This window comes from Drosophila elegans, unplaced genomic scaffold (genome assembly GCF_018152505.1).
Source record: "Drosophila elegans isolate 14027-0461.03 unplaced genomic scaffold, ASM1815250v1 contig_149, whole genome shotgun sequence".
Lineage (NCBI taxonomy): Eukaryota > Metazoa > Arthropoda > Insecta > Diptera > Drosophilidae > Drosophila > Drosophila elegans.
The window spans coordinates 2305887-2327330 of NW_024545513.1; the positions used below are offsets into that span (position 1 = coordinate 2305887).

The window sequence follows — 21444 nt, forward strand, 5'->3', positions numbered from 1 at the left end:
TCCATGGTTGTTTTGTTTTCATGGCAATGCATTCGGAATGCGGAATGGTAATGGTAAATAGTTAATGGTAAATGGTATATGGAAATGCAATCAAATGGAATCAAATTGAATTGTCGATTGTAGCCGGTACTCTGGCAAAATGGCAATCGATTATTTTGGTTTCGCAGAGGGAGCAGGGCCATAAAACTGCATCATCGAGATGCGCAGCTGCAGGAGGTTGTGTAAGCCACTCTACCACCAAAAACTTACCAAAAATAAAGATGGTAAAAGTGGTAAAAATAGACACCCAAAAAAAAATACTGAAAATTTAGTTTAAATAAGTGTGTCTTTAAAATAAACCACAAAGAGTACTAATTCAATACTAGATAGTAGCCCCATACTTTTAGTTTATTTTTTATAACGTAGTAACACATTTGTGTTATTAATTTAATACTCATTTTATTGAGTATATTTTTTATACCCAATAGTTTCAAATTCATATAACAGTAATTTAGTTTCCCTGATTATTTTCTTTTTTTTGGGTGTAATTTATATAAGATAAAGTTTTCAAGCCTAAATTTAATGGGCCAATTTCAGCCATTAACTTAAAAAAAAGAGCTTGAAATATTAAAATTTAAGAAAAAAATATATTAAGCAATAGACAGAATTCTGTGAGGAATTCAAGAACCAAATATTAATCAGTCAACTTAAAAAATTTGTTTTTTTTTTTTTGGGTGTAAAGATGGTAAAAATGTTGAAAATAAAACGGGCTTTGTAGGCTCTATTCCTGGCCACGGCCCACTGACAAACTGACAAACTGAGCCAGCTGATGGAGATTGACAAACTGACAAACTGGCAAACTGAAGCTGGCAGTCACGAGGCGGAAACTTTTCGCGTAATCGTGTTGTCGAAAAAAAATGGGGAAAACTACTACTACAGGAGTACCGAGTGTAATAAAAAATAAGAAAAATAAAAATAACAAGATATAAAAATAAAAATACAAATACAAATACAAAAAAGAAAGAGCACTCAAAAAGTCTGGTCAAGCTCTCGACTCGCGACTCAAGATTTACTCACTTTCTTTTCGTTTCGAGCGCAATTCGAGCGTTTCGAGCGGCTTGAGCGACTCGAGCGGCTTGAGCGGCTCAAGCGGTAGGGGCAGGGACGGCCTGGAGGCGGTACGACTGTGAGGCGGTATCTTGGCGGCGCCGCTGCTGATGCTGAGCGCGCTGCCGACGCTCGCCGCGCGCTTTGTCTCGAGCTTTAGTCGCTTGTGTGTGATAAAATCACGTTAGTAATCAATTGCAGGCCCAACAGCCCAGACCACAGAGCACAGAGCAGTCGCACCACCGATCCACAGATCCACTGATCCACCGATCCAACAATCCAACGATCCACGCAATTGTTGCAGCCGATATCTTAGCTTCTTTTTTTTGGGCTGTTTACCTTTTTGGCAGCCAAAAACGCGTATGTATTTTGACAAAAAAAAATCAACAACTAAAAAAACGTGGTGTGCTAACAAAAAAACAAAATCATTCGCGAGGATATAAAACAAAAACCTAAAAAACAAACAAAAAAAATTTAAATCAACGGAATAAAAACACTCATTTAAACTTATGTATTTTTTCTTTATTTTTTTGCTGTGCTTAACAATTTTTGATGAATTTTGGTTTGTGAACGAAAACATGGAAAGCCCCCCCATACAAAAAAAAACACCGCAAGAAATTTCGAGATTTAACAAAAATAAGCGAAAAAAAATAACAAAAACAAAAACCTGACGCGTGTGCTGAACTATTTTCGGTTTTGTCTCATTTCTCATTTGCTGCATTCATTTACCTTGTTTCGATTGCCCAATTAATGCGAGTTGGTTAACACAAAAACGTTTTTGATTGCCAATTTCCAAGTTGCGTTTCGAGAGGTTTCGTGTGCAGTGCTGAAATCGATTCGCCGAGGGGTGGAGGGAGGAGGGGGGGGGGATTTGGCAAGGGGGGTGCCAAATTAGAGCTATAATTTTGGATGCATGTTTTCAAGATTTCTGTAGAAACGAAAAAGGATATTCATATTTTAGTCAAGAAGTTTGTTTAAATTTAAAAATAGGTAATCTTAAGATTGCTTAGAACTTTTGTGTATTAACTTTATTCAAAACTTCCTTAAATATATAACTTTTCCAAGTAAAAACAAAACAATGGTTTTGGAAGAAAAGGCAAAATTATAGTTTTGTTTACCAACTCTTTTAAAACAAAACCAGTATGCAATTTCCCAAAGTAAGAATCCCTAAAAACCCTTCAAAATATCACCCATACGCAGCGTTGCTCTGAATGCAAGCCAAACAAACTACTTTACCAAAATTATAGTTCTGTTTTAGAAGTTATATTTTGACATTATCAAAGAAATCTAGAATTTCTTAGGCATTTCCTAAAGTTAGATTCCCTACATACCCTTCAAAAAGAACACCCATACGCAACGTTGACCTGAAGGCAAGCCAAAACAAGGCCAAACCTTAATGGCAAACTTTGGCACAGGAAGTGCACTACTTCAGCCTCTAATACGCCCCGTCACTTGGCTTAAATTATATTTCGAAATCGCCCAGAAATTCCACTCAAGCCGTTGTTGTTTTTGTTTTTTTCTTTTTTGGGGGGCTTTGCCTTTTAATTACGACATGTCCATGTCGGAGCATGCACTCATTGCCAGATGCGGATTTTTTTGTTTTGTTTTTTGTTTTGTATATTTTTTTTATGAGTTTTATGTTATTTGTGCAATTGCCAGCAAGTCGTAATCATAAAACGTCAAGTTCCGTATGCAAAAAAAGCAACAAAATGGTATATGTCAAGTCACGTTGTTAATCACTGATCACTTTTCGGACAATTGTTAGAAGCAAATGGATCAAACAATCAAACAAGCGAGAGAGCTGGAAAGTAAAAGCAATATCAAAATCAAAATCAAAAGCCCAAAAGATGACATAACATCTGGGTAGCTCGGTTAATGCCGGTTTTTCTCTTTCTCTTCGGCTTCTCTGTTGTGATTTTGGCGCTTACGCCCTACTTAAACGGTTAGCAGTCTTCGAGCCAAGTTAAGACCAAGAGCTGACCATCAGCCATCAGCATTGCATGTCTCTCCCTTTTTTTTCGTGGTACTTTTTGTTATTGCCAAACTGTTTGACTGATTGCTTGACAGCAAAACAAAACAGCAAAAGCAAAAGCGGCCAAAACAAAACGGCCCAAAATACACTTTCAAGTTCATTTCTTGCATGCCTCAGCTGAAGATGACTTGGCTTTTGGAGTTTCCCCCAGTTAATTTGTGATACCGAAAAGCTTTGCCACGAAATTGAAGCCGATATAATGTATTTTGCGCTTTCAAAATAATTAATGTATTAATTAAAAATTTGAGTCTACTTTGTTTCTCAATGAAAATTTAATAAAATGTTTCATAATTCTAAAAATCGTATATAGTTAAATCTGGCTGTATTACAATTTCAAATTATTACTCATGTCGGCCAAAAACCACTTATTTTTAAATTTAATAAAATTGTATAAAATAAACAAAGATTGATATCTTATATATCCAAATAGTATCACACATCACAAGAAACTGTGGCTATCTAAAAGTTGGCAAAATGCAAATATAAATCCCAACGATATATAATAGTAATAGCAGTGGTGACCGATTCCGCAATCAAACGTACGTCTAAGCTATTCAAGCTGTCACCAAGTGATCCTCAATTGCCAAAGCCCCAACCTTTGAGCCCGCAATGCCATCTCACATTCGTGTCAAAGTCTAATAAGGCAATCAGCGATTCTAATTTGCGGTTCCCCCCTACTATGTACTTAGTTTCACTCATTAAATTCTGGATGGCTAATAATTTTTTGTTGCCTAGTTGACCAGTGAAAATACCCCTAACCTTTCTTCAATTAGAGCTACGGGCTTTGGTTTGCTTTTAATACACAATTTTCTCACAATTTTCTCACATATTTGTGTGTAATTACGGATCATGCCTTGCTTTTCGCACCTGTCTGCCTCTCTTTTTCCGCCCTCGGGCCTTATTCAATTTCTTTTTAACAAAAGCCCAGCTTTGAAAGCTTTGCCCATAGAAATTGCACAAAATAAAAGGCAGCCACACAACACAACACTGAAATACATAAACATATATTCACACAGGTTGCTGCTGGCCAAATATAAAAAGTGATAAAAATAAAAAAAAGAAATGAAAAAATTACATAATTTTTGTTGTGATTTATAAATTGCTCACCGTTGCAGCATACGGCTGGCATTACTCATACGCCGAGTTGCCCAAGAAATGTTCAATATTTAAACTTGACCAAACCGCCGCCTTAGTTGGCCATTGGCCATTGGCCATCGCCTATTGACAATTATCGTTAGCATCCGCATCGTTTTCGGAAGACCTTGGCCAGAGTATAGCCAGCAAACAAATCGTCGGAAAAAATTGACAAGACCACAGAGACTCAAAATCAAACATGCTGTTTTTATCCGATTTTTTCTGTTGTTTTTTTTTTGGCTTTAATTTCGTTTTTAATTTAGTTTTTTGAAGCTTGCGCGATAAGAGAAGGTCACCATTTTGGTGACCTCTATCGATTTGTCTCCGCATTATCATTAATTAGCATGCCCTCTCGTTCCAGCGCACCCACACACACACACACTCTCCCAGTCCCGCTCACACCCACACGCTCCAGAGAGAGAGACAGCATGAGGCAGCCGAGCAGACATCAAATCGTGGCGCTCGTCCTCTGCAGCGCCGTCTGCCTGATTAGCGCCGTCCCGCTCCCACAGCCCGCCGGCAACCAGGAACTCGATGTCCTGCAAATTCCGCTAGCCAATGGCAAGGTGAGTACGAAAAGTTCTGGACTAACGGGGAAACAGATTTTTTATAACTTTAACCACTTCGTTGATTCAACTTTAGATTCAACGAAAAAGCTCCTAAAAAATTTAAAAATCTCCAAAATCCCAAAAAACAAACTTAAAAAAAAAAACAGTGTGTGAAAACCCGGAAAATAATGATCAAAATTTAGATAGCCATATATCGTTGAACTTGTCATAAAATATACAATCGAGTGCCATTTACAGCTAAAAATGTTTAACTTTCGCAAAAAATTGGCCATAAAATCAACTTTTGAAAAAACGCTTTTTAAAATTCGATTTTTGAATCAAAAGAAAATATTTTTTTCTCAATCTTTCGGAGATGGGGAGTATAGCCTGCCAGCTATGCAAAACAGTAACGTTTAGGGCCATGGCTTTTATTTTAACCAAGTTACAACAAAAAAACAATTAAAAAATGTTCTCCAAAAACCCAAAAAAAAACATTTTTAAATCGGTTTTTCTTTCAACGCCCAGGGATATAATGGTCTAAAGTTGGAATGTCATACATTGTTGAATTCGTCGTAAAATTTCCAATCGAATGCCATACGCAGCTTAAAATGTATACATTTGGCCAATTTTCGCAAAAAATCATGATGAGCCCCCTTAACAAAAAATCGAAAAATAGTAAAAAAAAATGTTTTTTCAAATCTACCGGTAATGTATCCATAGCATAAGTATAGGTTGCCAGATGCACAAAACAGTCACCCTTATGGTTGTGCGTCTTATTTTGGCGAAAATACATTAAAAACTCTTAAAAAATATGTTTTTTTGTACATATTTTCAAAAATCTTTGGCATGCATCATAAATTCAAAAAATCGTGATGTAAAAAGGCAAGTGGTTTTTTTAAAAAAGAAAAAAGCTATAAATTTGCAAATTTTTGGCTTGTTTTTCAAATTCTTCAAAGAACTATCTATATATAGAAAAATGTCATTCCCAAGAATCTGAATACAAAACCAATATTTACATAGCTGGCTGTATCAAGATAATGATTAAATAGCCAAAAGTCAAGCAAGCGAGTGTGTAAGGCAAATATTATACAAAGCTTTTATAGAATTTTTCCCAGGCAGGGGGTGGTGCCAAAACAAATCGAAAGGTTGCCTTACAACTATAATTATTTAAGACGTGAAAATGTCGGTACGCAGGGAGTAAAATTAAACGAGTAACTTGCAGCCGGAGAATGCTGTAGTAAAGCAATTTGGGCCCATAAACTGTTGCTTAATTTCCCTGGTTAAATGGTGTTCCCCAGTTAACAGTTAATGGAACTCTTTGAGCGACTCTCGTTAACATTCGGTTGGCTTAAAGTAGCGCGTGCTGCCGCCTCAGTTGCCCTTTCGACCATATATTTACTTGACAAATTTGCACTTGGATTGGCTTGGCTTGGCTTGGCTTGGCTTGGCTTGGCTTAGGAAGCGGCCAAACATGTTAAAAAACTTCCTTTTACTTTTCGGTTTAAGTTTAAGTTTGAGTTTTAGTTTCATTTTTTTGTTTTCGATTTTTGGTTTTTGGCCAATTCGGGTCTCGGGGTCTCGGGGTCTCTGGGCCCGTCGAACCTGCGTGACTGGATCAAAAAAGCTGCTGCAAAAACACTCAAAGAGCGGACCAGTTCCAAGGAAGTTGGCACACTTGGTACCTGTTTCCTCATGTCTTCACTTAAAACAAAATTGGAATAGTAAAAATACATTTAAATTGTATACTCAATATCTAAATTGAATATTAAATCATAACATTAATTACAATGCATATTAAATTGTGTGATTTAATACTAAAATATTTTCATGAAAGTGCAAAATATTTGATTTAAATGTGATTACAATTTAATTTAAATGTTCAGATATTGAAATCAACTCCGAAAAACTCCGACTCAAATGAAATATTATAAAAAATTTTAATTTTTAAAATAACTAAAACAGCATGAAAACCAAATCCAAAAAATATATGAGTACAAAATGTTTGCATTTACAATGTTTTTTTTTGCCAGTGCTGTATTTTGTTCACTTTTATTTTTATTTTGGCCTCAGCTGGGTGTTGGCCCGGCTGCTGCAAAAATAAAAAACCGGACTACCAGAGTTGAGCAAGCCCCTGCAACTCTGTTATTTTATTACTTAATTGCCGAGCCAGACATTCGTCGTATTCCCATTCCCAAACCCATTTCCATTCGATCATCGTCTCAGATCATTGTATCACTGTGGCCCGGCAAATGGCAATTAGCACCCCGGACACCCAGCCCCCTGTTAATTTGTTAGCCAAATGAAAAAGCTGCCCAGTTTTTTAGCATTGTTTTATGTCATTTTATGGCTTTCACTTTGTGCAACATATTTGCACAAATCTCCGAAATCTCAAGAAAGCCCGAAGGCTTTGCCACAACCAAAAAAATACAAATAAAAATCAACGGCGCAACAATTACCAATCAAAGTTGCTGGCATGCTATTACATATTTTATATTCGTGCGAAATCCATAAATAAAGCACACAAGTTGTTTCCTGGTAAGAAGTCATTTTTTCATTGGTTGTCAAGTTAAATAAAGAATGACATAAAGATAAATACAATAAATGAAGTAGGTTCTAAAGTACATTTTTAAAGCATTTACTTTTTTCTGATTCCCAAATAAAAATAAATAATTTGACATTAATAGGCCTCACCGTTTATACATTTTTTAAAACTTAAAACTAATAGCTATTTTTATTTAAGTACAATTTGTACTTGTGCTAAGCCCATAAAATGGGCTGTGAAATATTCAAATGTTCCGAGGTTAAACGACTTTGAAAAGCAATCTACTTAAGAGAATGCTTCACCAGCAATATATTTTAAAAATAGTTCTTAAAGATAATACTTTAAATATATGTCGAAAAGCAACCCATTTTTTACTATTGAGACTGAAATGTAAAATGGTTTAATTTAGGGGTTTTGTAACTGCAACTTACCTCAGAGTGTTGAGCAACTTTAAACTGTGATATCATGCAAACATAATATATATTTTAAATGCCTGCGCACCCACGCCATGTTTACAATAACATCTTTGAACATCTGCTGAAAGGCCGAAAAAAAGCAAATGTTACACAAAGTAAGCATTTGTTGTTGCCCAATTTGGCTCTGTGGTTGAGGGCAAAAACTGGGTCAAAATATAGCCCACAAAACGCTGATACGTTAATGAAGTCGATATATATGTATATATATATATTTAGTTTCCCCAAAACTCAAAACCCAAAACCCAAACTGATGTTCATCTCGGCGTGTTGACATGCCTTGCGCCATAAATCATTTAACGAGACGATAACAATGGCGATTGAACTAGCTTGGAGAATTGGAGAAAAAAAAAATATATATATGTACTATAAATAGGCAGAGCTGAGGACAATTTTCTTTGCAACGTCAACTGCAATGATATCTCCATTGTTGCCACTTTGCTTGAGTATTTTTGTTTGCTTGCCTCTTTCTGTCGACTTCTTTGGCGCCCAGCACGTGTCAAAGATGATATAACAGCAGTCGGGGAAAATGGAGGGGAAAACTGCGAAATAACTCCACTCTACTACGTGTATTTAATCCAAGGCACTATGATCCATCGAGCTGCAATTACGGGAAAATTGCAGTTTCGGTGTACTATATTTATTATGGCCAACCAATTTGGTGGGTTTTTTGCTTTTTTATGTTTGATAGACAAGATTAATAGACTGTTTTCTTTTAAAAATATAAGTTTATTTGTTTTTACCAACAAGTTTCTCAAACTTGTTTTCATTTTATTTATATAATTTAGTTCTTAACTTTATATTCATTATTGTTCTTCGTCTTAAATATTTAATTTAACTTTTAAAATTTTTATTTCCTGTTAATTAAATTCAAATTAAATTTAATTTAATAGCTAATATTTCTTACAATTGCCATTATTTACAAACATTATTTCCCATTTGGTTAACTATAAAAATGTAATTAAAATATTTGTTATGGCTAAACTCTGTTTTTACGCTTTTTTCGACACATTTGCCATTATTCATGATTTATTTGCCATTAATAGTAATGCCAACCATGAAATGAATAAATATTTTGTGATTCCTTGCCAAGTGGAAGTCTGCTACCTAGTGACAGACTTTCCGCTTATGTAACCGGTGGCTGCTGCCCCTTTCACCCCACTCCCCCTTTTGGCACCACCCAACTTAACACCACCCAACTTCTGCACCACTGCACTTCAACTTCCTCTCTTTGCGCTCTTGTGAACATATCACGCATACGCCGCATTGTGCGACAAGTAAAACGTCAATCGCAATCCGCTGTAGTTGTTGCTGTTGCTACTTTTGTTGCTGCATTTGTTGCTACTTTTGTTGCTGGCAATTTGTTGGTAGCTGCATTTTTGTTAAGTGGCAAACGAGACGCGCTTGCCTTGTCTGCCATGTCAGTCATTCAGTGAGATGGAAGCCAAAGCCAAAGACAATTTATACACAGGGAGTACAAGCTGCAATCTGTTTTGAAAATGGCTCTAAAGATATGCATGCTGTCTTGTTGGCTTGTGCGATTAGCCACCGCTTGAGAATAATTAAAGCCCGATAGTCTTGTGACTCATTTGATTTATTCATTTTCGAAATCCAGTTTCGCCCATTTTTCAATTTAATTTAATTGTGTCGCGTATTTTTAATTTTATTAGTCGCCAAACAAGGCCTCAACTGTCTGAAAGCCTTTACCCCCTTTGGATTAGCAATGGGCGTGGCATTAATCGGCTTGGATAAAGAAATAAAGCCACTGCGGTCATGACACGCACTGTCGCTGAGGTCGCACTTGCAATTAAATTGGCATTTCGATTGGTTTTTTAATGGAATGTTGGGGCCAAAGCGCAGTACTAATGCTCTATTAAAATTCATGTTTTTTTAATCAATTAATTTGATTAATCCTATTTTATATTATTAGTTTTTTTTTTTTGGTTAATTTCTCCTATCAAACTTCAAATAGTTAAATGTGACATTATTTATATATTATTATTTAAAAATAATTGCACTTTTAAATAAAATCTTTTTTAAACACTGACTTATCCAGCATAATAGGTGACCCATTACACTCAAAATAATATTTAAATCAATGGATAAGCTATCCAAAATTATAAAATATAAATATACCAGTTTGCATGGTTAATTTATGCGCAATCTGTGAGTTATCGTATCTAGTTTATTTTTTAACTCAGGGGCTTATATTTGTTACTGCTTTGACTATGACAGTAGTTTGTGGCATTTTTATCGAGTCGAGAGTCGCCTTAAGTTGGTTAAGGTCAAGGCAACTGATATGTCCAAGCATTTTAAAAATGTTTTCTCTCTAAATCTTTTTTTTTTGTTTAGCTTTTTAGCTTGTCAATCGATTAGCGTTTTGTTTCGATTCAATTCGCTTTGATTCTATATAAGCCGTGTCTTCCGCCTTGGCATAAGCTAAAATTGAAATTGAAAATGAAAATGAAATTGCCAGCATACTGTGCAGACTGCTTAAAATTCAGAGCATTCGCTTTAATGACGTTTGCCACGAGGCAGCAGCTTCTGGGCCTGAACTCATTTGGAATTCATTAAGATGTCCCATAAAAACGTAACTTTTGCCTTAAGTACTATAGTTGCTGGTGAGTCCGCCTCCCTGGGCAATATCCAAACAATTGTCGCACTAAACTGACACTGACAGACAGCTTAAAATATGATGAATATAGTACTTCAGTACTTCAAGAGAAGAGGGAGTTCGAGAGTTGGCAAGTTGGCTAGTTGGCTAGTTGTCCAAACTAGCAAAAGTTTATTTTATGCTCCTCATCATCATCATAATCATGGTCGTCATAATGCTGACTTCCGCCCGCGTGTAAAAGTCAACTTCCGCACTGACTTTTGAGTCAATTAAACACTGCAACAGCAGCAACATCTACTTTTCAGAGGCATATATATACATATATATTTGTTTCGAATTTCAAATCTCTTTTGCTTTTAAGTAGCATTCCCGAGAGTTGGCTGGCTGTAAAAACGTGACAATTTTATGGTAATACCCTGCCAAATTCCAAATAATATGATTAAGTGGCTTAAAGATGTGGTTTCAACATGGTTGAACACTGATCACACATACAAAAGACAATAGTAGAATATAGACAATTGCCTCATTAACTTCAGGTATTGTCCGAGTTTATACATGGCGAAATATGGTAAAGAGTTGACAAGCTAGATTGGCTACAATGGAAATGTATTATAAATATACATTTAACAAATTGTTGCAATTGTATAAGAAAGCAGGAAAACTTAATTAAAGTTAACAATAGTAAATTGTTGATATATTCAGAGAGCAAATATTCGGACTTATTTTTTTCAATTGTTTAAGTAAGTAGAAAGCAAATCCTTTGCTTAAAATGAACATGTATAATTTGTTGATATATATTTAAGAACAAATATTTCAACATATTTATTTAAAATTCTTAAGGAAGCATTTTCCATTACTTAAAATTTAAAAAATTTTGTATTACAAATTGATTGATATGGTATATTTAAAGTTTAAATTTCCGTTTTCTTTTCTTTTAATAAACAATAATACTCTAAATATTAATAGAGCAAATATTGTAAAATGTTAGGGTAAAAGTAGACAAATCTTCTATTTATTCCCGCCCTTAAATAAAGCATTTTCCCAACGACCAGACCTCGTTGTTCATTAAGAGTATTAAAACTTTGAATGGCTCGTGGACATTGTCCGATATTGAAATGGTTACCCAGCACAACCTCTTTTTCCTTGTTATTTTTGTATTATTTGTGCTTTGTTGTTGTTGTTGTCGAGGAGCGAAAGAAACTTTTCCAATTGTTAAAGTGTTGATGCTATATTATTAGATTGTGCTGCTTTTGAGCTGTTTGGAATCCCTTGCACCTGGTGGCACCTTGACAATTGTTGCACCAAGGAAGTTGCTTTGGCTTTGTGCTAGTGCTTTGCTTTTGCTTTTGCTTTAGCTGCTTAGTGACTCGTGCTGTTGATTGTCCAAAAGTTGGCTGCCATTCATCCACCACCGCCCACAAAATGCAATTTTAATGCAATTTGAAAATTTATTGTGCAATATTTTCTTAGCTTAGACAGCTTATTGCTGTTGTTGTTGTTGTTGTTGCTGTAGTTGTTGCTGTTGTGCAGTTGGCGATTGCCCATTAACGTTAACAACTTTTTATCCAAGTCATTTTCGCCTGACTCTTGGCTTTTGGCAGCACCACCCACTGAAGCAACACGAACCACTCAACTGAACTAAACTAAAATAAACCAAAATAAATATAGAAGATCGCTTTTTGTAAGCCACTGCAATATACCCAGCAAATTACAATTTACACTTGAGACTTGATTACACAAATGAGCACAAAAAAGGAAGGCGGGGGTTTTGTGGGGGGTTCAAGGGGTGCCACTGGCAGCAACTCATTGTCCAAAGTGAAAGTTTTGTCAATTTGTGGGCACTTTGGTGCCTTTTGTTTTTCCTCGCTGGCCATCTGCATCATCTTCTTCATCTTCTCCCGTGTTTCACTGCCAGCTTATGCAACAGATGTACGAAATTATATATAGTAGGTATTATAGTGTATACCTTATGCCTCGACCGCAGAAAAAGTAATTCACACTTATAGTAAAACCAGTCATTCCCAACCTGAAAGTCAACTGCGTTTCAAATGGCTAAGGTCACGAAGAGAGTCTTTGTTTTAAGTGCGCTTTTATTGCTGACTATTGGTACACTGCAAAAAAATTAATAGAAACAGCAAAAATAAATATCTGACTATTAAATTCAAAATATTATAAAGAATATTTCAATTAATGCATATTAAATGGCTTTTTTTTAATATTAATATATTTTAATTTATGTGAAAGTTATTAGATTTTAAACAGTTTTTATTCAATTAAATTGTATTTGATTTAAATATATGATTTCAATTTAAATAAATAATTAATAAATTAATTCCGACAATGGATTTTTTAAACGATTTTAATATTTTTATATATAATTTAAAATAACTAAAGTTCGCATTGGTTTAAAATCAAAAATATTTCAATTGGGCATAGAATATTTGTATTAGCTGTGAAATATTTAATTGTTAAGTAAATTGTGTTAGTCATAAAGATTTAAATAATTTTTAATAGTAAATTGATGAAAAAATAATTTACTTACAACAGAAATGTAAATACTATAAAGTGAACAGAAGCTCTAATAAGACGTTTATTTATTTTAGTTTATTTTACTTGGGCACAAAAATCATGATTTATTACTGAAATTAATATTTAAAATACACATTTTTCTAACTTAAACTCATTTTATAATTTGTTTCTTTAATTTACCCTTGCAGGAAATCGATGTCTTGACATTGGGCGCCAAAGACCAAGAAACATTGATAGCCGATCGCAACAAACGAACGATTGGACTGCTGCGCGAACTGTTCCCCGATATTACCAAGGTAAGAAAACCTATATATATATATGTATATACATATATATCTATATATAAACATTATCCATTAGCCGACCCCCTGCCCCTGTCTCATATGTTATACTTTATATATATATATATATAACAAGCCAAGCCACTCAGACACTTTTAGCCCAGGGTTATAGGGCCCCCAAATGAAAACCATATACCCCAATCCCTGTCTATATGAAAGTGTGTATTGAATTTGGCGCCACCCGAAATGTTTTCCTCACATAGGAGATCAATGTGCAGATCAATCGTCTAGTGAATAATGTGTTGCAACGCGTTGGGCCCGTGGTACTGGGCACCGTCCTAAATCCGGCCTTCGATCGGGGTCTTCATCCCAGACAGCCAGCCAAAGATGATGTGGATGATGATGAGGATAAGGGTTCCAAGGACTACGATCAACTGCCCGAGGATCTCACCCAATTCCAGGCCGATAGCGAGTTTGCCAAGGAGGGCGGAAAATGAGCAAAACAAAGAAAATGAATGATAACATAGCCTAATGCTTTTCCCCAAAACCAAATATCCACTCCTCCTCTCCTGGAATTGTGTACCTTCAAATGTTGCATGTTTTTTTCTTTAGGCTTAGGAAAAAAAAATAGCACTGAACCACCCAAAAACAAACAAACAACAATCACCTCCTGAGCATGCCAGCACCACCCAGTAGCAGAGGTTGAACCACCAAACGAAACCAAACGAAACCACCACCCACTCTAAAACAAAAACAAACACGCACACAAACACACTCAGACATGAACTATATAGACAATAGACATTGAGTTTTTCAGCCAGATATCATCCCAAACAATTGGCCAAGATCATGATCAAGAACCAGAAAAAAAGCAAGAAATCAACATCAACTCATGTGGAAAATGCACCAGAATCTCATTTACCAATTGCAAAAAATAGCCCATGTATTATTTGTTGATCTCTCGCTGATCTCTCGCTAGGAAATCGACTCGATAGTCAATCGCATTATAGCCCAGGTGATTCGGGTGGCCGGTCCCGGTCTTCTGAATAGCATATTGGCCGGAAATCGCGGTGGTGCGGGTGGTGCTGTCGGCGGCAGTTCGACGCCGGCCTCCGATTTCGATGCCGATTTCGATGCGGATTTCGATGACGATGACGATGATGTGGCGCCGTCGAGTGGTAGTTCAAGTAGTCCTGCCACGAGGAATGCTGCTGCACCACCAGCACCACCGAATAGTAGTGCCAACGAGGTGGAAGAATCTCGGCGGGTGAAGATCGATTTGCCTACATTTGCACCACCAACTGGAGGATTGGGAGAAGCAGCGGCTTCAGCTGAATCGAAAGGTGATGAACGTACAACCAATCAAGCATCTTCATTCCCAACAACAACAACCACCACCACCACCACCAATCCCAGTAATCCCGCAACAACAACCACCACAACTAGCACGCCAGTTGAGGATTTGGTCCAGTTATTGCCGCGCTCTTTGGAGCCAGCAACAACCGATGATCCAACTCCAACTCCATCTCCAGCAACGACAGCAAGAACAACAACCACGACAAGAACAACTTTGCCTGCAACAACCACTACTAGCACCACTTCTAGCACCACTGATTTAACCCCACCAATAGAATCCACCACCATAAATATCCTGTTTCCCAACAACAATAGCATCGATGAACCACAATTGCAAATCATAATTGAAGATATAAATCGTTTATTAAATTCTACCAATTATTTTATTACAACCAGAGATAATCTAACAACAACAACAACAACAAAGGCCACCACAATTGACAACAACAACATTACGAAATTATTGCCCGTCTTTGATTGAGCACTGAAAGTACAGAAAAATATATACATATATATATAGAAAAGGCAAAATGGATTTGAAAGCAACAACAACAACAACAAGAACAACAACCACCATCATCACAACAACAGCAACAAGTACAAGTACAACAACCATCAAAACAACAACCACATAAGGATGAAGAACAACAAGAGAGCATCAAAGCAACCTCATTTAGAAAAAACATTTTCAATTTTTGATTTGGAGACAACATCATTTAGAAAAAGCATTTTCGAATTTGATTTAGAGACTTTCGCTCATCATCGTCTAACAAATGGAGTTAAAAACTCGAAATCGAAAGGGGTTTTAAAGTGGTTTGCAAAATATTTTTCGAAAATTATCAATAATTGTGCTGAGTCAGAGTATAAATATTGTCAAAAATTGTATAATTTCTTTTTTGGAGAACCTTTTTTGAACTACCTTAAACCGATTTAAAACCACTAAACCCAATCACCGTAGAATTCACCCTCTGAATCGCTCCGCACATGTACTATAAAAAAACCCCAGTTGTGTAATATATTTTTGATATATACCCTGTAGGCCCCCAAGTTCCTCCATTCCCCTTGACCAAACCCCAAAAAGCACCAATCGCATTGTATGTAACTCAAAATTGAACCATTAAAGTTAACTAATCTACCTACCCTCCCCCAAAAAATACAAAAAAAATCCCCAACTGCACCACCGAATCCAAAATTCGTATGCGCACCACACACACACATCGATGGTTGTTGTAGCAAATCGACGATCAGGCGAACCGCATTATCTCGAAGCTGTTGAGAACTTTGGGACCCACGGTTCTGCGTACCGCCATCCAGGGAAACACCGCGAATGCGGCCAGGACCAGTTTCGATGCGGACTTCGATGACGACGACGATGAGAGCTCGAAGAGTGGCAGCACCAGTGGCGGCAGCAGTAGCACCAACACATCCGATTCGGATAGTGGCACCCGTGTGACCATCGAACTGCCCACCTTCGAGCCAGACGATGACAATGAGATCGATGCGGAGAAGAGCAGTAGCAGCAGCAGTACCTCCACCACCTCAACCACCGAGTCCACCTAAAGTGCGTTTTATTTGCTACAACAACTGTGAGATACTCACAAAAACAAAAATATACAGAGAAAAAAAATCAACAAAATTGGAGACCTTTTCATTATCAAATGGATTATGAACAACAGAAATCTCTAATTGGAAATTATTTTTAAAAATGTCTACAAGTATGCAACAATATTAAATTTATTAAATATGCAGTTTTAAGCCCAAAAGTGCATTTTCAATGCATACGTTTAGGCACAGTTAAAATGATTTTAAAACACTAGTTATTTCTTTCTTAATATAATTTGATATGAAAAAGTCCAATTGCCATTTTGGTTTTGATATGCTTAAGCTTTTTTCTCTGTAAAAAAAGCACTGTTGAATTGGCTTTTAAAATTGGTTTCTCTTTCCCCCTTCAAATTTCTCCGCGCAGCACAACAACAACCCAAGCAAACACCCTCTACAGCAAATTGAAATAAAATTAAAGGAGAATGATGAAATGAAAGTGAAGTTCTCATTGAATTGGCATTGTTAACCAACACTTGATTGTTTTGAAATTACCTTTAGCACACTGGTTTTCAGCACATAACCACACTCACCTGCCTTCTCTCTCTCTCTGTCTCTCTGTCTCTCTGTCTCTTGTTTTTCACTACTGTTGTCCCTGTCTCTGGATATCTCCCTCTCTCTTTCTCTCCTAGTCATCCTTTTCTCTTTTTCAATCTGCTCCCTCATGCGCACCCCCATTCCACTTAGGTTAGTAGGTGTTTTTTACAAAATAAATTTATATATTTTACATCTATAATGTATTAGTTGTGTAAGACATTTTTTAATACATTTCCAAATATAACGAAATACTTTGTATACCCTTGTGCCTTTTTGCTCAACCCAGAAACATCATTTATTATCAAGTTCGCAAAACTCTGTGCTTGGTGTCTAAAAGTAGGTGATATATATTTACATTTCTGTATATACCACATTAAATATTTCCCTGCCTGCTTTAAGACACTTTTAACAGGAGTTATGAAATTCATAGAGATTTTCGATAATTCTCAAAAATTCATACACACTTTTGGTGCCCAGACAGACTCGATAAAAAGCGTGTGAAAACTCCATTAAACTCATTTGTCGCTCCCGGAACAAAGGTGAATTATAGGTTGGATTGGGTGTTTCTTTTCTCACCACAGCACTCGACTGAACACTCACCATACTCACGAGTGCATTTACATCGCCAATTATCTCTCATCCCCAGAAAAATTCGATACTCAGTGTACTCATTTCCGCACTCATTTTCGCCGACTTCGTTTTTCCGCCCGCCGCAGAATAAAGAAGCAAAAACAAAAGAGTTAACAGGGGATTTTCATTTATTTATTTTTTGCTGGCCGAGAAAGAGTTTTATTTGCCAGCATTCTAGAAAAATAAAAAAAGATTTTAATGCTTAAAAAGTTTACCAAAGGAGCGTAATCGATAGTCGATCACCGATGTCTGAAAAAGTGGATTTCTAGACTAAGCGCTCCACTCTGTCTCTCTCTCTATCTTTTTCTATCTGTGCTGTCTCGCTCCTTTTGTTTTTCTCTTTTGCTTATTTTTGTATCTTTTTCTCTTTATTTTCATGTTCCATTAAAACCCGATTCGATTTGTGCAATGCAAATAACTCACCACCAAAACAATCAAATCAAATCAATCAACAAAAAAACGAACAACGCTCCACCGAAAACTGATAACCGATAACTGATAACTGATAACGATAACTGACAACCGCAAATGTATACACAAATACATCGAACGCATTTATGCACGTATTTGATAACTGCCCATCAAACAATCGATCGATTTCGACACCTCAATCGACATGTGCAATATATCAAACAAACCACCTAACCACTCTGTCTCCACCTAACCTCACATTCACCCTAACTTCGCAAACGATGACATAACCTCACTTGTGTTGAACTCACCACACCCGAACACACTGAAAACGAAACGAAATATACACAAAACCCACACACACACATTACACGTCGCCGAATCCTACGCTTTGCCTATCCCTCAACCCCTCGACCTTGGGCCTTTCACCCGCCACCCTTTGAACCACCCACTATCCCCTCTCACCCCCTTCCCTTTACACGCACATAATCAACTCCTAAACTCCAAAATGTCTAAACCAACAACACCCACAATAAAAAAACAATGCAACAAATGCCCTACCAAAAAAAATATGAAAAAAACCCATAACAAAACCCGAAAAATTTAAAATCGAAAAGAATGGAGCTACCGATACCCAGATCGACTTGTCAGCCATCAACAAACAATTGGAGGAGACGATCCGAGTGGCCCGTCAGGTGAAGGAGGCGGAAGCAGCCGCCGCCGCCGTGGCCGCCCAATCCCTGTCACCAACCTCCGCATCCTCCGCCTCCTCGCCGATCGCCCAGGCGCCCATTCCCCTGAAATCCAACGAACCCATCCAGCTGAGCTTCAACAACGAACTGCCCAGCGTATCGCCCTCCGCCGGCGTGGATGTGAAGGCGCTGAGCACCAACGATTTGCAGCTATCCGAGTCCAAGTCGCCGGCGATCGATGAGCTGACCCTCGACTCTGCGGAGGAGACCGCCGAACTGGATGATCGCAACAAGAGGTAAGTGAAGGATTCCACAAGCTCCCCCCCCATTTTTGATGCCCAACTGCATGGCTTTATATTTAATCATTCAAAAATGTTCAACATGATCCTTTAATAGATGAAAATACAATCCCAACACTTTACTAATTAAACACTTTCCTTACCTTTTCATCCCTACAACAAATCAACAACAATTCAACAACCAATTGAAATACTTTCCCAAATCAACATCAATGAATTCAAAACAAATAACCAATATATAAAAAATTCAACAACAAATCAACCACACCTGAATTGCACACAACAACCAACCAAACCCAATAACAACAAATGAACATCTGTTCAACAACAAAATAAAATATTTCAACAATTTAAAAAAAAACAATAATATCAATAAATCTAAACAAATGGACATAAATACAAAATGTACCAACAAATCAACAACAACTAAATCAAAATTCAACAACAACAACACTGAACAACCAATCAATTGGAATTGGAAAAAAATCTAAAACTAACCAAAAATCAAAATTCAACAACGAATCAACAACACTTGAAATGCACTCAACAACCATACAATTCGAATGGCCTGGCCTCACCAATAGTAATCTGTTCAAAAGGTTCCTCAGCTTCGGCGGTGCGGGTCTGGCCGGTGGCTCAAGCGGCGGTGGTGCAGGTGGAGCGCCTAGTGGAAATGCCCTGGGTGGAGGCTCTGGCAATTTCCTGCTGGATGTTGTAAGGGTGAGTACTACCTTAGTTTTTCTTTGCCCCTTAAACAGTTATTTTATTAACAACTTTTTTACCCCATAAAACAGCTCTTCTCGGGCAGCGTTCAGACCCAGCAGGGCGATGAGGCGGCCAACTCGGTGGGGGGTGGTGCCAGCAGTGGCAGCAGCGGAGGCAGTTTGGGCGGGGACGCTGATGCGGATGGCGATAGCACCCGCAATGCCGACGGCTACACCGAGGGCATTCCCGGCCCAGTCACGCGCCTCGTCGTGCTGGCCAACCGCGGTCTGGCCAATCTCGTCCAGGACTTGATACTGGTGAGTGCTTAAGATTTCTGAATTGAAAAACATTACAAAAACCAAATCAGCAGAGTTTTCAAGTCACCTAAATAAGATCATAGGATCTTCAGAAGGTCAGACATGCTTTTGCATACTTTTAAAGATGTAGTGAAAAAGAAGCGAATAAAGAAAGACCTAGTAGTTTATAATTATTAAAACGAAAGATCTTTAAATGAAGTCTTTTAAGACGCCTAATAGTTACTATTATAAATATTATATAATATATTTTTATTATTATTATATAACAATATTAGGACCAACTAACCCATCTAATTTTCTCTTTCTAGCGCGTTGCGGCCACCAGCGAGAAGTTCGTGAACTTCAAGGCCAAGCTGATAACGGCGCTGATCTAAGGTCAAGGGTCAGCATCAGCACCGATCGGCCACGCCCTCGCCCGAATTAGTCAAGTCACCAACCTGTACAGAGTCAAATGCAACAGATCACCCTCTCTCTATCTCGCTCCCTCACCCACCCCCGACTGTCTCTATCTCCCTCTGTCCCGCCCCCAAAACCCACACCCACACACACACGCCTACTCACTCACACGGAGACAATTTTGTTGAGCATCAATTCGATCGAAGAAATTTCCCGGCCAATGTCAACATATATTTTTTTTTAAATTTTTAGCAAAATTTTTTATAACAAAAACGTATTTAGTTCAAGTAGCTAAACAAAAAAAAAAACAAAAACAACATACAAAAATAAGCAAAATTGAAAAAAAAATCACACACACAAATCAAAGAATTTTATTTATATATCAATAAAGAAAAAAGAAAATTAACGCGAAACAACATTTATATGTATATGTACTATATAGAAGAAGATGAAGAAACGCCTGATACAATTATTCCAGCCCTAGTGCTATCTCTTTCCCCTACCAACTGTCCATCTCTTTTCTATTTTCAAACGGCTTTTGTAAATATTTTGCTATTTGTGAATTTCCCTTACCACTTTTCATGATCTTTTCCATATTTTCCCTGCCCTTTCGTTTGTGTATATTTTGTGTTCTATTAAAAAAATCATGACTGTGGTGTTTTATTTACTATTATTTTTAATTATTATAAACGAAAACGAAACGAAGAAGAAGAAGAAGAAGGATAAGAAGAATGCAAAGAGGACGAAGCAAACACGTCAAGTTTCTATTAGATGAAATATAGCCGAGCTTAATGTTTTTTATTTGCTGTTGTTGGTAAAAGATCCCTCGAAATAACCATACACACACACATTAAACACAAAACACAAACACGCACGTTCACATTCACTGAAGCATACTCAATTTATAAACCGATTCGATATGCCAATTACTATATACAATATATATTTAGATCCGTTCTTGTTCGACTTCCCTGTGTTTCCCCCTGGATTTGTTTGTAATTCCCCTAATCCTAAGCGAATTGTGTTTTTTCTCACTATGATTTTTTTCTAGCCTAGCTAAGTGAAACTTTCGAAAAATGTGTATAAAATAAAAGTAAAATGATTATAAAAACTTTGTGTTCAGAGTTTTTATTTAACAGGCACCACTTTTTTGAAAACCCGCTAGTTTGGCGGGAAATCAACTAAAAATAGGTACATGTTCCAAACCATTACATAAGGATATGTACTTTCTATGGTTAAAAAGGTATTATTTATTTAAAAGCT

The 21444-nt window shown here is 37.0% G+C and overlaps 1 protein-coding gene across 2 annotated transcripts; it reads left to right on the plus strand.

Annotated features, from left to right (window-relative positions):
* The first annotated feature begins 1275 nt into the window (after nucleotides 1-1275).
* On the plus strand, nucleotides 1276-20484 carry LOC108137304 (keratin, type I cytoskeletal 10). Of its 2 annotated transcripts, XM_017258924.2 has the most exons (7): nucleotides 1276-1446; nucleotides 4614-4818; nucleotides 13147-13254; nucleotides 18390-18760; nucleotides 19348-19483; nucleotides 19558-19785; nucleotides 20094-20484. In XM_017258924.2, exons 2-7 carry the CDS (start codon nucleotides 4681-4683, stop codon nucleotides 20157-20159), a joined length of 1047 nt encoding a protein of 348 aa, XP_017114413.1. In that variant the 5' UTR covers nucleotides 1276-1446; nucleotides 4614-4680; the 3' UTR covers nucleotides 20160-20484. The 2 variants fall into 2 exon arrangements, with proteins under 2 accessions (XP_017114413.1, XP_017114415.1); XM_017258926.2 differs by lacking the exons at nucleotides 18390-18760; nucleotides 19348-19483; nucleotides 19558-19785; nucleotides 20094-20484 and adding exons at nucleotides 15829-16156; nucleotides 16562-16989 and having other exon boundaries at nucleotides 1277-1446.
* Nucleotides 20485-21444: the final 960 nt, after the last annotated feature.